This window comes from Enoplosus armatus, chromosome 11, assembly GCF_043641665.1.
Source record: "Enoplosus armatus isolate fEnoArm2 chromosome 11, fEnoArm2.hap1, whole genome shotgun sequence".
Taxonomy (NCBI): domain Eukaryota; kingdom Metazoa; phylum Chordata; class Actinopteri; order Centrarchiformes; family Enoplosidae; genus Enoplosus; species Enoplosus armatus.
In genome coordinates this window covers 7,201,682-7,216,514 of record NC_092190.1, presented here as the reverse complement: position 1 = coordinate 7,216,514, position 14,833 = coordinate 7,201,682, and the positions used below count along the sequence as shown (strand labels likewise).

Below are 14,833 nucleotides of genomic sequence, written 5' to 3'. Positions count from 1 at the left end.
TCATGTTTTAGGGATGAAGACCTCGGCATCACTTGATGAAGAAGCTGCCTGGTCTCTACAGGTTTAAACAACCACACCTGAAGTAGGCTACTTTTACTCAAGTGCTGTACTTAAGTGCAATCTTAAGGTATTTTAGTGTTATACCCCTTTATACTTATAATCCACTAGAAAGGGGAAATATTCTACTTTATACCCCACTACATTTTCTTCTCTGGTTGCAACTAACGATCATTTTCATTATCGACTAATCTGCCGATAATTTTCTCAATTAATCATTTGGTTTATATGCCAAAAGATAGTTTATAAATGACATAAGAGAATAAAATCTTTACAATTGAGAAGCTGGAACTAGGAAATTATTAGCATATTTGCTGCAAAATGATTTCAAGCAATTAATTTTTAATCACCTAATCGCTTTATCGCTGTAGCCCTATTTATTACATCTATACCTTTCAGAGTAAGTTCAGTTAAAATAAAAGTATGCATTAATACATATGGAATTATCCAAAATGATATAAAGCGACCCACTGCAACACTGGTTAAATATTAATGCATCAATTATAATTAGTAATATAACTAAAACAAGGCTACATTCTCAGAAGAAAATGCACGTGTTGCTGCTAAATAATAATTTGCAGTTCAAATGGTTTACAATATTAAAGAAGCTGAAGTGGCATTTAATCAAATGGAAGTGCTGAAATGGGTTGAAGTTTCATTTTAAACGTAACACTGCATGAAGTTCAAGAGTCAATTTAGGAGTGAAGTTCGAGAATTAGTTGAAGTTAAAAGTGCTGAAAGGAGCTGAAGAGCAAGATATGAAAGCAGTTGGAGTGTCACTGTAAGGGGCTATTCTCGGGGCTATATGGTACTTCATGTACATGTTATTGCTACTACTTCTGTTCTTTTCAAGCAAGACATTGCTTGAAAAGAGTATTTTTTTAGTGTAGAATTGGTACTTTTACTGAAGTAAATTATCTGATTATGTCAGCACTGCCAGTAGAAGATCCTCAAAGCACAAACCAACTCTGGGCTTGGTTTATTAAATAGCAAAGTCAGACAGGACATCTCAAATCCTTCAAATAAGGACTCAAAATGGGTCTTAATAAAATACAACTGGCTTATAAAGTTTGTCACAGTTTTACAGTATCCAAAGTGAAAGTTTGAAATAAAAAATGTAGAGGTCTTGACAAAGTAAAGGCAAGAAGACATTTAAATAGTGTGCTAAGGAATATATCTCCTGATACTATGATAATATCAGTCTGGCGTTATAAAAAAGAAAAACTGAAGACAATTCTCTAGCAAAAATCTAACTCACCTGATTCTTTTCAACACTCAAATATACAACAATGTACATATTTTCGTAAACAACCTTAATTGCAATAGATAATCTTGTTTACAAGTGCACCTGGAAGAAAAAATAACATCTATATCCTTTTGCATCGAATGCCCCCCCCTCGTCCATGATCTACCTTAACGGCAAATCTTGTTTGTTAGCTTCTGTCAAGAATACAGACTGTGGTCCACAACTGTACACACTTTTACTCCCTTTCACAACAGCGATTATACAGCAGGTCAATAGTCCAGTGGCTGAAGCAGAGAGGACACATGCTGGATTTTGACATCTTGGAACCACAGTTGTCCTTTTTCTTCTTAGCTCCGGGATGGACCCGTCCTCGGTCTCAGTTCCAGTACTGGCTCTGAATTTGTTGTTTCTACTGACGAGTGCCAGGGGGGAGAGTGAGGTTGGCCATCAGCTCATGAACAGAAGCAAATATCGTACACTCACCTGGAAGAAAGACAGAAAACACCAACCGTTAGCAAAGCCATTATAACAACACTGAATATTCAGTTGATACCAGTTTTGATATATTTGAAAGGACTTTTTCACTATAGTAAATTATTCAGTGTTCATCAGCATGCGAGTCTCACCCTGTCTGGCGGGGTGCAGTTCATTGAACCTCTTAAGGATATTAGAGACCATGAGCGCTGCAGCCCCAGAGGAGCTGTGCTGTCTGGGGATGTCGGCCTGCTGAGTGAGGCCTGTGGCCATGTCGTACACGATGGGCACGATAATGCTCACTGGCTCCTGGGGAACTGGGATACGCTGGGTCAGCTGCAACTGTGAGGCAAAACAGACCAAACACGCAGGGTCAGGCTAGTCAAATTATGCTACACAGGTATATATGATGTGTCCTGGTTGTGGAGAGCTAATGGCGAGGCTCTGCTCAGACTTACAAAGAAGAGCATCTTGGACTTGAGCACCACGGCGATGGTTCCAGGAGGGGCAATGGGGGGAGCACTGGGAGGGATGGTGAGACAGAACTGGACATTCCACTTCAGCTGTGCAGCCTGGTCAGGGAACTGCAGAGACAGGCAAGATTTTATTATGTAGTACCTTTCAAACACAGAGTGCTTCATATAAAAAGGTAAAGAAATTAATCAAGATAGACCACAGTAGAATGGGAAAAGTGGATTTCGAGATTCCTGTGGCAGGGGAAGAAACCAAGCGTTAGATACAAGACCCTCCAGCCTCCTAGGGGCAAAGGGGGTTTGGCTCTTCCGTGCCTAAAAACATATTACCAAGCTGCTCAGATTAAACCTGTGGTAAATATATGCAACCCTGACTATTCAGCAATATGGAAGCTGATTGAATGCCAGACCTCAGTCAAGGTCCCACTTCAGGCTATTATTGGAGATAGTACATTGAAACACCACCTGGGGGAAAACCTAACCCATGGTTAGATATTGCACTTCAATAAAGTGGTTTAAAGTGTCTAAGTCATTCGGTCCCAAGGAGCCCTATTCATTGATTCGCTGGATGGCCTATAATCCAGATTTTATTCCAAACAGGCTGGATGCTAATTTCAGAACATGGCAGGAGTGAGGGCTGAATATTTATTAGGATTTCTTTGAGAAATCCTCACTCAAAAGCTTCCAAGATTTGAGGGAACAACATGGTTTAGCCAGCCAGGATTTCTTTAGATTCTTACAGCTGACACATCATGTTAATAAAATACTTAGTAAAGAAGATCTGAAAAAATAAATATCTGGACCTGGTATATTGAGAGTTTTTATTTCAGCATACAGAGCTGAGCTGTGCCTTCAAGGGATAAGCGGGGTGAACACATCCTACATAAAAGGAAAGTGGGAAAGCGACGGAAACTTTGTAATGTCACTAGAGGAGTGGGAAAACCTAAATGATAATCAATGAAAATCGACCAAGTGGCTGTCATGGAGAGAGTTTAACTGGAAAAATATGGTTAGATACTTTATAACGCCAACACTTAAACAATCCACAGGGAGGCAGACAGCGTGCTGGAGAGGCTGTGGGACTGAGAGAGTAAATCATTATCATGTGTTTTGGGAATGCTCTGGGATTCACAGCTACTGGAAGACAATCAGAGATAGCATGGAAAACGTTTTCAAAGTAAAGATGGACTTTTGTTTTCAGGTCCTGTATTTGGGTAAGATGCCACCACAGCTTCTCAGCTTTTCTAAAACATACATGTTTAAAATAATGCTGGTCGCTAGTAAAAAAGCCATTACGAAAAAATGGCTAGATCAAGGGCCGCCCACACATGACATTTTTGTAATGGAAAAACTAACATTTGCTCTGAGACTCAAGACAGACATATTTGATAAATGTTGGAAAGGATGGACTGAATTTGTCAACCCATATAGTCAGACTTTTGATTTTGACAATTGATTTGTAACCTCCTTGGTTCTCTTCTCTGGACTCTTTGGTTTGTTTGTTTTGATTTATTTTGGTTTCAAAAATTGAATAACAGTGTACAATGTAAGACGTTTTGTCCATGTTGACTTTCTACTCAAATAAAAAGAGAATTTCAAGAAAAAAAAAAACTACGAAAAACATTTTGAACGTTGACATATATTGACGAGGCTCACACACAATCATGATTCAATACATGTAACGATCCGTCACATAAAAGACACAGCTACCCACCAGTTCGAGTTTCATGATGCGCACACAGTCCCTAAGGATGTTCGTGGGTGCCCCCAGCAGCTTTGTGAAGGCATTCAGAGTGTTGTATTTGAAGGGAGGACCAGCAACCTACAAAGAGATAGATCAGTGGAATATGTGTTCCTATGAGTGACCTTAAAGTCTTTTAATTGAAGCACTCCACTACAGCTAAGCTTTAAATGTTTCCAAATGCATAGGTCACTACTTCTAAACTATGCACATACAAATGGCTCAAATTAACGTGTTTGAATAATTAATGAATTTGGCTTTAAGTGGATGCTGCCTTTACTTACCCGCGTCTCAAAGAACTTCTCCAGCACTTGAAGCTCCTCCTGGGACCAGGGACCTGTATTCTCTGGAGTGACTTTGAGCTGCAGTGTCTGGTAATTCTTTGGGTTTAGAGCCACGCGGCACTTGAGCACGTCCGTCTTGAACATGATCACCCCCGGCTCATTAGAGTTCACAATAGATAACTGGAGGAGAGTTCACAGAAAGTGAAGTTGTAATTTGAGAAAGAAAAACAAAACACCAGGGAATAATCTCTCCAAATCATCCTCATGATTTGACTTGTGCAACACTTACGTTGGCCTCCTGCTGGATGATCCTCTGTAGGTGCCGTCTCATGATAACTGAACCCAGAAAGCGCTCCAGCGGCGAGCAGAGGTAGCTTCCTGCCAGGCCTGGCACCAGGCAGGGAGTGGGTGAGGGGAGCAGAAGCACATGCAAGGCATTGTGGGTGAGGATGGTAGGAATGGAGGCAGCCCAGGGGCGCTGAGGTAGTTTGCGGGGTGGAGGCATACTGGTAGGCATGACTTGTGAACCTAAACCAAAGAAGGAGAGAGAAATTGTTAAAAAACATTTTTAATAGAGCTAGACTGATGCATCAGCTGATATTAACATATTGCAGATATGTTGGTATCTATGTATTTGTCTGCCAATAAGTAACAAAAAGTGCAGTACAGAAGAGCCAAACTAGGTTTATATATAGAAACAGTGTCACCTAGTTTGTGTTACAAAGTTTGTCCACCAGAGAGCACTGACAGATCAATTTTTCAACTGTAAAATGCCCCACTCAGTATATATCTTGGTGAGGCAATACTGAGAAAGCAGTACTTACTGGTCCCAGCACGTGGAGAATGAGGGTCGGGGATAGGTGAGTGCAGCGATGGGTTACCAGGGGACATGCCATGGATCCTTGCCCCAGGAGAAGGCCCTGAGACCTGGGGTGAGCCTGGCCACTGGCCCCTATGGCTGGGAGACACCATGGCATATGGAGAGCTGGGGTCCAGAGCACCTAGCGTGAAGGAGAGGTGGCAGTCAGCAACAAAACAGCACTTAAAACAATAAACACAGTCAGATGAATACACCACTGTGTGCCCACTAACCACAGGCCATATGCTTCCTAACGTCTAGAAGTGCCTAGTGAAGATGTTCAGTACAGCCCGTTCCAGCCCTTGCCCATCAGACCAGATTTATCACCAGGCCAGCATTTACGGCCACCCTGCTGCTTACCGTGGGGACTGGCAAAGCTGGTCTGGCCCATGGCTATGCCCAGAGAAGACGGAGACGGGGTAGGCCCGAAAGGAGAGGGTGCCCTCAGGGCTCCACTAGGGGAGCCAGAGGCATGGATGTTCCCTGCACACACACACACACATACACATACCAAATGGCTCGTCAGACTCTGAGGTTGACAAGTTCTCCTTACACACACACTCACACTCATGTACACACATGCTGAAGCAGGGCGGAAGGGCTGCAGTCTCTGGCTGGTGGGCTGAGATGGAGAGGAATGGTAGGAGCAGGACTAAATGCATGCTTTGTCCCCCCTTGGCTGCGAGGTGTGTGTATGTTGCATGAGAAACACAACTGATCTCACAAAATTAAAAATGGGCACACGTGGTTGCTCTTCCTCGTTCTCTGTGACATTCACACAGTTTGCAACAAATGCATAAATCAGCAGGGAGGTTGATGACAGCAATGTGATATACTCAAAAACAATGACTTGTTGGTCATAATCCTGTATGGCGGCTTGAAAAGCTCAGATAACACACACAATACAGGATGTCATTCACTCACACATACTTGGACAAACACCAAGTACCAGACTTGCTATTACCTGGTGACTGGGTGGGCATCATGGATGGTGAGGGAGTTACATTAGCATGATAATTTGGCGGTGGTGAAGTGAGAGGAGGGTAGACACCTCCCGCACCCCCTCTCATTGTCTGCTGTGGCTGCTGTTGAGCTTGCAACTGGTTCATCAGACTGTCCATCACGTCCACACCCACCGGCGAGGGTGGGTTATCGTCTTCATTGACAGAGCGTCTACGAGCATCCTGATTACTGTCTACAAACATATTCAGGAAAGTCTAGACAGGGGAGAGAGGAGAAGGACAACTTAATTTAAGAAGCTGTTTAAGTTCTTGATCATAAAACTGTATATCTGCATTACATTTACTCTTGAATTCCAGCTGTATTCTTTAGTTGCGCCGATTTGAAAAAGACGCTTGCAATTCTCCACACACAGAATTTAAGACCTTTTCACTCTGTAGTGATGACAGGGGAAATATGCAGTTAACTTAGCCCAGCATTGAGACACCAGCTAACCTGGTGGTCCAAAGATGACTAAATCTGCCTCCCAGCACCTCTAAAGCTAACTAATTAACACATCGTATATTGTTTTTAATCTATATAAAAACCAAAGTGTAAAATGGGTTTATAGGGGGATATGTGCTGGACTATTTCTTGGTCGTTCACAGTGACTTCCTGGTGTTTCTGCTACTAACCGGCTGCTGGCAGAAGTCTCATATTTACTGTACAGACATGAGAGAGGTATCTCATCTAAACCTCTGCGAATTAAAGCATTTTTTTGGCAGGCAAACTTATTCCCACCCTCAGATTAAGTCTGCTAGTTGACACCACTATGATGCCTCTAGGTCTGGTATACCTTGAGTCCAGGAGCAGGGTAGAAGCCCTCAACAATCTTAGTGTTGTCAAAAAGACTGTAGGCTCCATCTCTGATGGCAACCACGCCACGGCTGCGGCAGTAGATGTCGATGCAGTACATGTTTCGGAACGCCAGGCGGATGTGTGTGGATGACTGGGGTAAGATGGAGAAGCACTGGTAGGCAGTGTTGGTGCGCTGGGTCAGGCCCAGCATGGGCACTGTTGGTAGCTTGTTGATTGCATTCAGAGGGGCCTGTGTGTCAGAGAGCACCTGAGGAAGATGATAAATAGAAGCTGGGTTAGACAGGAAATTACTCAGAATGCTAAGTAAAAGTAGATGGTCCGTGATTGGAGAAATAGAGAACGTAGCACAGATGACAAAGTAGTTTGCAAGTATAAACAAAACAGAGAACACCAGAATATAGTATACTTTGTGCTGTTAGGCCCCATTTATCAGGTAGTTAAGCACATGTTAAGTGAACACATTTATGATCCAGATGTTGTGGCTGCATTTTCACAACTGTGCTACTGTGTACCTGCAGCAGCTGCATCACATTTGGATTCTTGTTAAACATCTCCTGTAGCTGATGGAGGATGATATTGTGGCAGTTGGAGCAGCCAGAGTTAGGCCCCACAGTGCCCAGGGCAAGGTGGAAACGGTGGCTGCTGGAGTTCCACTGGATGGTCACAGAGCTGCCCTTAGTTGTCCCGTAGCACAGCACCAGCTTACGGTAGTTATACAGCCGCACTTCTGAGAACAGGCTCAGGAAAGATGGCATCTCTGGAGGGAAGAAATGTCGAAATGTGCAGCTGTATTAGATCGGTGTGTTTCTTTTGCCAAGCTTTAATTCAACACTGGGTAACACTGATGAGTGCAAGTCTTAACTACGTGTAACTCCAACTATGTGCAGATTTCACACATGGCTCAGACTTAATAAAGTAAATCTGACTACTCTGGGTTTTAATTTTTTGTTGTTTGTTATTACTTTAAAATACATGCATCACCTTCATTGCAAACCTACAGCAAAATGACCAGAAACATACTGACTGATTAAAGATGAACTGACTTTGAACAAAATGCAACACAGTCATTCATTTACAATCTTGACCATGCACGTACCTGGCAGTGCACGAGAGAAGTTGAGGACGCACTGGTAGAGCTGACTGATGGCACTCCAATCATTAAGGAACATCTCTACCACCTTCCGCCCACCCACCGGCTCCGACAGAGGGTTTTCATAGGTCAGATACACGTGCCGCGTGGAGGCTAACAGAGGGGACAGATTGTTTAAACACTGGGTCATGTAGCAGACTCAGGCAGTTTTCCATATTCACATGAAGGCCATACTTTTTTTTCTGGATAAATCAAGGCACATAAATGAATGTGAGATGCACTTGGAACACCCTGTATGTGGTGTGTACCTTGCTCCTTGCTGTGTGTGCTGTTGAGGGGGCAGTTGGCCAGCACCAGTTCAGCCACCCAGGTTCGGTTGTTCCTGCCCTGCAGTCGGAAGGTGCAGTCCAGTAGGGACCGGTCTAAAGCTCTCCTGGTCTCCTCTCCTACACCTTTACAGGGAGGAATCCTGCAGGATAAAACAATTACCCTGTATAGTCACAATGGTCCTGACACAGTTGACATACTTTGAAGAAAAATGACATTTGGCAGTCATTATGTGTGCACAAATGCATGCATGTGTGCTTGTGACTGTGTGTATTACTTCAGTAGACGTATCGCATGACTGCTGCCGTCTCCCTCCACTTGTACACCCTGGTTTGGGATCTCCATGTTGGACAGCTACCCAAAGACAAACAGACACAAAGCATGAGCCAGAAAACTCAAGACTGGGATTGTCATGCTTGAAGTTTTTAGGACATCTATGATCTAGCAGGCATGAATGATTCAAACTGTCTGAGCATTGTGACATACCTCTGTTCTGAGGCCAATGAAAGGCATATTGGTGTCGCACATCGCTACCAGGTGAGCCAGCTCTTTGTTGAAGGCACACATTTCTCCAGACCGCTTAGGCTTCTTTGGCTCCGGGTCCCCCTGGTCCCCAGATATCTACAGAGACAAAAAAATGCACATTGAAAGACATTTATTTAGTTTACTTTTTCTTAGCAATGGCTTGTCTCACATTCTCAAAAGGTACACATGTTCAAGAGAAGAGAAGAGAAGGCTGACCTGTACAACCTGTCTTACCCCTAGGCCAGCACCTCATTCATTAAAACTCTGGAAACATGATGACATATACTGCATTTCATCATACACAAATTAAAGTCTGTAACGTGTATAACTGCTACTGTATAACTACTCTAGCACTGACTACCTTTCTCTTAGTCCCAGGTCGGACCCCTCTCCCTGTTGTGGTGTCCTGAACAAGGTGTTCTAGGTTGGGTTTGAAATGCTGCAGGAGTTGTGCGCACATGGGTCCGTCTTCTCCTTCCAGCTGAGACACAGACAGGAAAGAGTACTTGTACTGCAACGCTGTGGGACTGCTAGGCACTTCAAGCATTTCCACCACCTACAAAAAAATAGATGAGGAGCAGGAAAGAGAGGAATTGGAAAGATCCACAATGGAGAATTAGAGGGAGAACATAAAAATGAAAGCAGATCATAACTTTTTTACTTTGTAGTGGAAGCAATATATTGGTTGAGGAACTCACAATGTAGTACTGTGGAAGGCGTGTGAGCTTAATGAAGAGTTTGTGTTTGGACAAGTTGCCAACAGGGTGAGAAGTCGAGTTGGACAGGTGAAGGACATCAGCACACACTGTGGGAAGGTGTTTCACAGACTGTCGACAGCGCTGCTCCCCCAACCAGAACCTTGCCAGAGAGAAAGAAAGACTCAGTGTCTCACTGAAATCTAAGTTGCAAAAAAGGTCCGAGGTTCATAGCTTCATACTCATACTCACAGCATTCACACTGTTCACTAGTGCAAGACTATTCAACACCCTGCTTACCCTGCCAAGTGTTGCTACTGACTGCAATTAGTCAATTTTTACAAGCTAGAGGCAGGCGTCAGACTGTGGCTCCTGCTGTTGACTCTGAACTGCCTCTGCTATCTTTCGGCTGTGCCAAAAACTATTTTATACTGTTAGCTGTGAATATACATTTCATTTTCATATCTATTTAAAAATTGAGGAGGTGGACTTACTTCAGTTGTTGAAGCCAAGAGATGATGCGCTTCATATCATCGTTAATGGTCTTTTCAATGTCATCCAGCATGGATTGATCTAGAGAGAGAACACACCAGGGCTATATGTTCACAGAGCTGAGCATACAAAACAGTAAAAGTAGAATCACAGAGAAAGAAAGCATGATTTTAAATCATCCTAACCACATTACCAGCCAAATTGTTGATTTGTTTATTGTCATACAAAACCAAACCTTATATACACACATTCTGAGTAAAAACTGGGACCAACACAATGAACAAAGAGTTAATGTTTGCTATTACTTACCTAATCCGTACAGCATGGGTTGGAACATGCCAGAGTGCAGGTCTACAAAAATGTGTAAGCACTCTGAACGACCACAGGGCTCAAGTATTGGAATAACAAGTGTGGGTAAAGCCGTCTCGATGAATGCTGAAATAAACAAACACACACACTTAAGTGTCTCTTTTCAATACTGCAGATGACTCAAGGTCACAGTACATTAATTGACAAAAGGTGAATGGGGGATGCGTGAGGGAGCACATCTCTATGAGCTAATGGGAATTTTGAACATGCAATTCATGATAATTAAGACCCTCCCAGTAGAGGGTTAAAATGACACCTTCTGCATCCTAAACAATGCCTCTTTTTTAATTGTTGTCACTGATGGGCACAAGGCTGCAGTTGCTGTAGGAGACCACACTGGTTTCTGTGCATTTGCTCAATATATACCAAAGAATGTGTTTAACTGTTTTAATGATGTGAAAGTGAGAGTAAATACATACAGTTGTCACTGGGATTGCTGGTTTTTAGAATGGCCTTAAGCTCCTGTAGCTTCTGATGGGACCGGGCATGCACACTGTCAATCAAAAGTTTCTCCACTGACAGATGGTCAATCTAAAGAATGAGTGAGAGAAAACAAACATTATCAAATTGTGAGATATTTGTACAGTAAGCCATACTGCCACATTCTTTATATTACACTGAAAACCCACATTGATTGAATACACATGTCTACCTTACCTTCATAGCTCTCTCCATTAATTTGGAGTCACAGGCAGGGAGAGGAGGCTCATGAGATATTTGCAATGGCTTAGAGCCATCTGATTCGTCAATCTTGATAGTGACTTTATGTACAGACGCTGTACCTGTTTTCCTACCCAACACCTGTTGGCTGGAGAAACAAAGAAAAAAGATGACAGAGTATGAATGAAAACTGTATGAATGCATTCTGCTATTTTGAGCTTTCTCTCATCATTCGATTTTGGTCGTTTTTTGAGGACACAGTGTTCTTGTCCATATATGTGGGGGAAATTTATAAAGTCTTACTTCCAGACGGTCAGCGTGAGGTATTTTGCGGGCATATATCTCTCCTCTTGCACCAGGTCTCCCCATCGCTCTCTAATTAGCATCAGAGTCTGAGAGTGGAGCACCTCTAGCTGCAGTGACAGACAGAAGGAGTCTGGAAACAATGCGGTTAAAGAAGACACAGTGTGGTAAAATACCAGGTGAATAGAAATAAAAGTACTATACACATCTTTCCATTAACATTCAACACACACACATATCCTCAAGACAGATACACTTTGTTGGTAAAAGGGGTATTTGTGCCCAACACAGACTGCTCTTTGACACGGTAAGCTGCACAGCTAGCGTTGGTGGAGGAAAGGAAGAACAGAGATGTACTGATTAGCATTGTGATAAGCACAGTCGTGCTCAGCTCGCATGCTTGATTAGGGTCTTTGATATTAGCGTGAATGCTAACAAGCTGTCGTTTCTCTTCACATTTTGCCATAGACTGAAGAGTGATAGGCCTCTGACTGTCTGATCAGAACATATATGTATGGGTTACAACAGCTTGATGGATGGCACGATTATCACTACCTGACAATACAAATGTTAGCTGATTGGTTTTGATGTTGACATGATGGTAAACTTTTTGTAATAATGTAATTTCGCTTTTTCCCAAAAACGTGGACACATAAAAAAATATCAGTTTCTTAGTACAGTATTGACAGGTGTTGGAAACACACTCCATAAGAAGTTAATTACACCTCACATGGCCTGACTGGGTCACAGGTCGCAGTGAGAACAGGGCTGCCCTTTCCCTGTCAGTAACAGAAGGAGGTTGTGTTGTTTGAGACTTAATGAAAGAAGAGGGGGTTAAGAAGGATGCAATTCTGCAGCTGTGTTTCTCATTGGAATGCTGCACGCGTCTGCTTGACCAGTCAATACTCTATATGCTCCGACTCACTCTCCTGCACTACTGCAGTAGTTCACATCAGACTGGGACAAAAGCCAAGTGGTTTTGTGCAGGACATACACAAAATGCCTGTGTTTGTGTGCAGATAAACAAACAAAGACAATGAAAGGATACGCAAGCAGTTGTACATGTCCTGTAGGGGTTTTTCATCTGCACACAGACGTGCCTGGACCAACTCATGGATGAAGTTCACCTGCAAACTGTGGACCAACGCTCGGCCATCTGTCAATACAGAGGGGGAGGGGGGGAGAGATGGAGCGCGGGAATGAGGGTGACAGACAGACAAATCAGTTAAGAGTGAATGGGAAAGGGAAAAACATTAGCAATTAAGTACATTGTCAATCAGCTTGTCAATGGTGCCGACCGTGGTGTGCAGCAGAGCTGGAGGACTAAATGACTTACCTCCAGTTTCTTTGTCCTCCACCAGAATCTCCAGCTTCAGCAGCCTCCAGGGAATATCAGGGTCATCTCCCATCACCGTCAAAGTGGCCTCAAACTCTCCTTCCACACGAAACTTTACACGCCCATTAGCTACACAAATATACACACAAAATCTTCTCATCACCAATACAACTGAAAACAAACTGCCAAAGAGGTTACGAGGATGGCTGTCAGTGAAAATATACCATAATGGGTTTACACAAGCTTCTTACCAACAGTGAGGTTTGCTAGCTGAGGTGGTAAGTCTGTGGTGACAAGGCGGTGTCGTAGAATCTGATTAAGCTGGCTCAGGGTGGTCTGCTTCTCAACCTTAGTGATGGGGTCTGGAGGAATGATTTTATCCTACACAAATGGACACAGAAACAATTTTGCTGACATACCAAACATACAAGAGAGGAGGTTGTTAAAAGCCTCGAGTTTGATCTCCCAACATATTTTCATACAGGACTATAGATTAGCAATCCCAGCCCGCAAAGAAGGAAGTTTAACAAACTTACTCGTATACATGTGGGCAGGCGTGGGTATGATCCTGTGGTGAGAACATCAATGGCAAACGGGATGGCAAAGCTGGGCAAACGAGCATGTACCAGGGCATCTCTGGCCAGTGATGCAAGCCTATCAGCTGTATCCACAAACAGGATGGTCTGCTGATCCAAGAAGCTGGAAATCATCTGTTACCATGGATACCGTGAAGAGAGGTGACAGTAAGTTGATTTGAGTTCTGATGAACACAAGGCAGTTTGCAGAGTATTACCAAAATCCACCTACACAGAGTGATATTAGGGAAGTCAAATTAATGCAACATACCGCACACTTCTCAACTTTCCCTGCATTGCTTGCCCACTTCACCAGGGCTAGCAGACGCACAAATAGCTGCCTGGTGCGACTGGCAAACTGGACAATCTCAATTTTCCTGAAAAAAGAAACAGGAGATTAAAGTTTAAACAAAATTTTGCTTAACAGAATGAGTGGCCAAAGGAGTGAAGGGATAAAGCAGTTCTGAATGAAATTCAATGGAACATACCTCTCCATGTCCGTTTTTCTGGGAAGTCTAGAAAAAAAAACATTAAAACGTTTAATTATTGCCATTGTCCTTATACTGAAAGTAGAGAAACAGCCCAACGTATTACCTGTCAAAACTCTGAGCTTCTCAGTTTAAATACAGCAAATAAAAACGTTCATCTTTTCAGTTGGCAAATGGGTGAAAAGGTACCAAGATGAGTATAAACTGGCTTTGGGACAGCAGACTGATACAAGTGGTCCATCATCAACCTGTTGTCCCACATATTTATCGCCCCCCACAAACACTTATCTTGGATAATTAACCATTAGCTATAACTTTAGTATCTTTAGACATATGTTGTTTACCGGTACGCCCCCTCACATAACAGTAGCTAGCTAGCTCTGCTATCCACTTTGTTAGAGCTCATCCCCGACGTCAATATGAAAAGCATCTCCTCACTTCTCGATTGGTCGCAACTTCATGAGCCCGTCATTTAAGTGGCTGGAAGGAGAGCATCCTCTGAGTTTACTAACGTTAGCTTATTAGCCCGCCGGTTACCCTAGCTTTGAGGCCTACAACGCTAGAATGTTACTTACAGTTCTGCCAGCAGGGTAATTTCATGGTAGGTCCTCTGGAGAAGAAATTCAATCAGCAGGCTCAGTCGGACCCCCTGTGTGGCCGGGGTCCCGGGTGGTGGTGGCTGTGGACCCGAGACAACCGGACCTCCGAGTGGGACGAGCTGCCCATCTGACCCAATCTGCACCGGAGCCATTTTACAATGACGATACGGACTAGTTAGCTACGGCGATGCACACCCAGAGCTACAACGGAAAACTATCGAGTTGCAGTGGCTAACTCCTTGTGAAAAGATTTTCTTCGCAGTCTCACAACATTTCTTTCATGAGACGAGTTCCTCGGTATGGACTTGGTTTCCTTGTTCAGCAGAAAAAAATCAACAAATACACCAAATTTGGTAACTCATTACGGAGAAGACTCAGCGCCGCTCAGCCGCCATCTTTGCTGTCGGGAATCCCTACTATAG

General features: G+C 43.3%; 1 protein-coding gene across 1 annotated transcript; it reads right to left on the bottom strand.

The window, feature by feature from the left end:
- Positions 1-1,021: 1,021 nt before the first annotated feature.
- Positions 1,022-14,563, bottom strand: med14 (mediator complex subunit 14). Its single transcript, XM_070914737.1, has 29 exons — positions 14,388-14,563; positions 13,813-13,839; positions 13,596-13,701; positions 13,286-13,459; positions 13,001-13,130; positions 12,750-12,878; positions 12,462-12,569; positions 11,414-11,546; positions 11,108-11,258; positions 10,870-10,981; positions 10,391-10,516; positions 10,084-10,162; positions 9,593-9,752; positions 9,256-9,450; positions 8,856-8,990; positions 8,647-8,723; positions 8,351-8,511; positions 8,049-8,195; positions 7,465-7,709; positions 6,930-7,199; positions 6,099-6,351; positions 5,495-5,617; positions 5,100-5,276; positions 4,565-4,803; positions 4,276-4,455; positions 3,965-4,072; positions 2,236-2,361; positions 1,930-2,119; positions 1,022-1,786 (listed from the first exon to the last, which is right to left on the bottom strand). The coding sequence occupies exons 1-29, from the start codon at positions 14,561-14,563 to the stop codon at positions 1,713-1,715; spliced, it is 4,311 nt and encodes a 1,436-aa protein (XP_070770838.1). The 3' UTR covers positions 1,022-1,712.
- Between the last annotated feature and the right edge of the window lie 270 nt (positions 14,564-14,833).

Coding starts and splice junctions, on each gene's coding strand:
- med14 (XM_070914737.1), bottom strand. CDS start 14,563: ATGGCTCCGGTGCAGATTGGGTCAGATGGGCAGCTCGTCCCACTCGGA. Junction 13,131..13,285: donor GCCTGCCCACATGTATACGA/GTAAGTTTGTTA, acceptor CCATTTGTGTAG/GATAAAATCATTCCTCCAGA. Junction 2,362..3,964: donor GCATCATGAAACTCGAACTG/GTGGGTAGCTGT, acceptor CTGTCTCTGCAG/TTCCCTGACCAGGCTGCACA.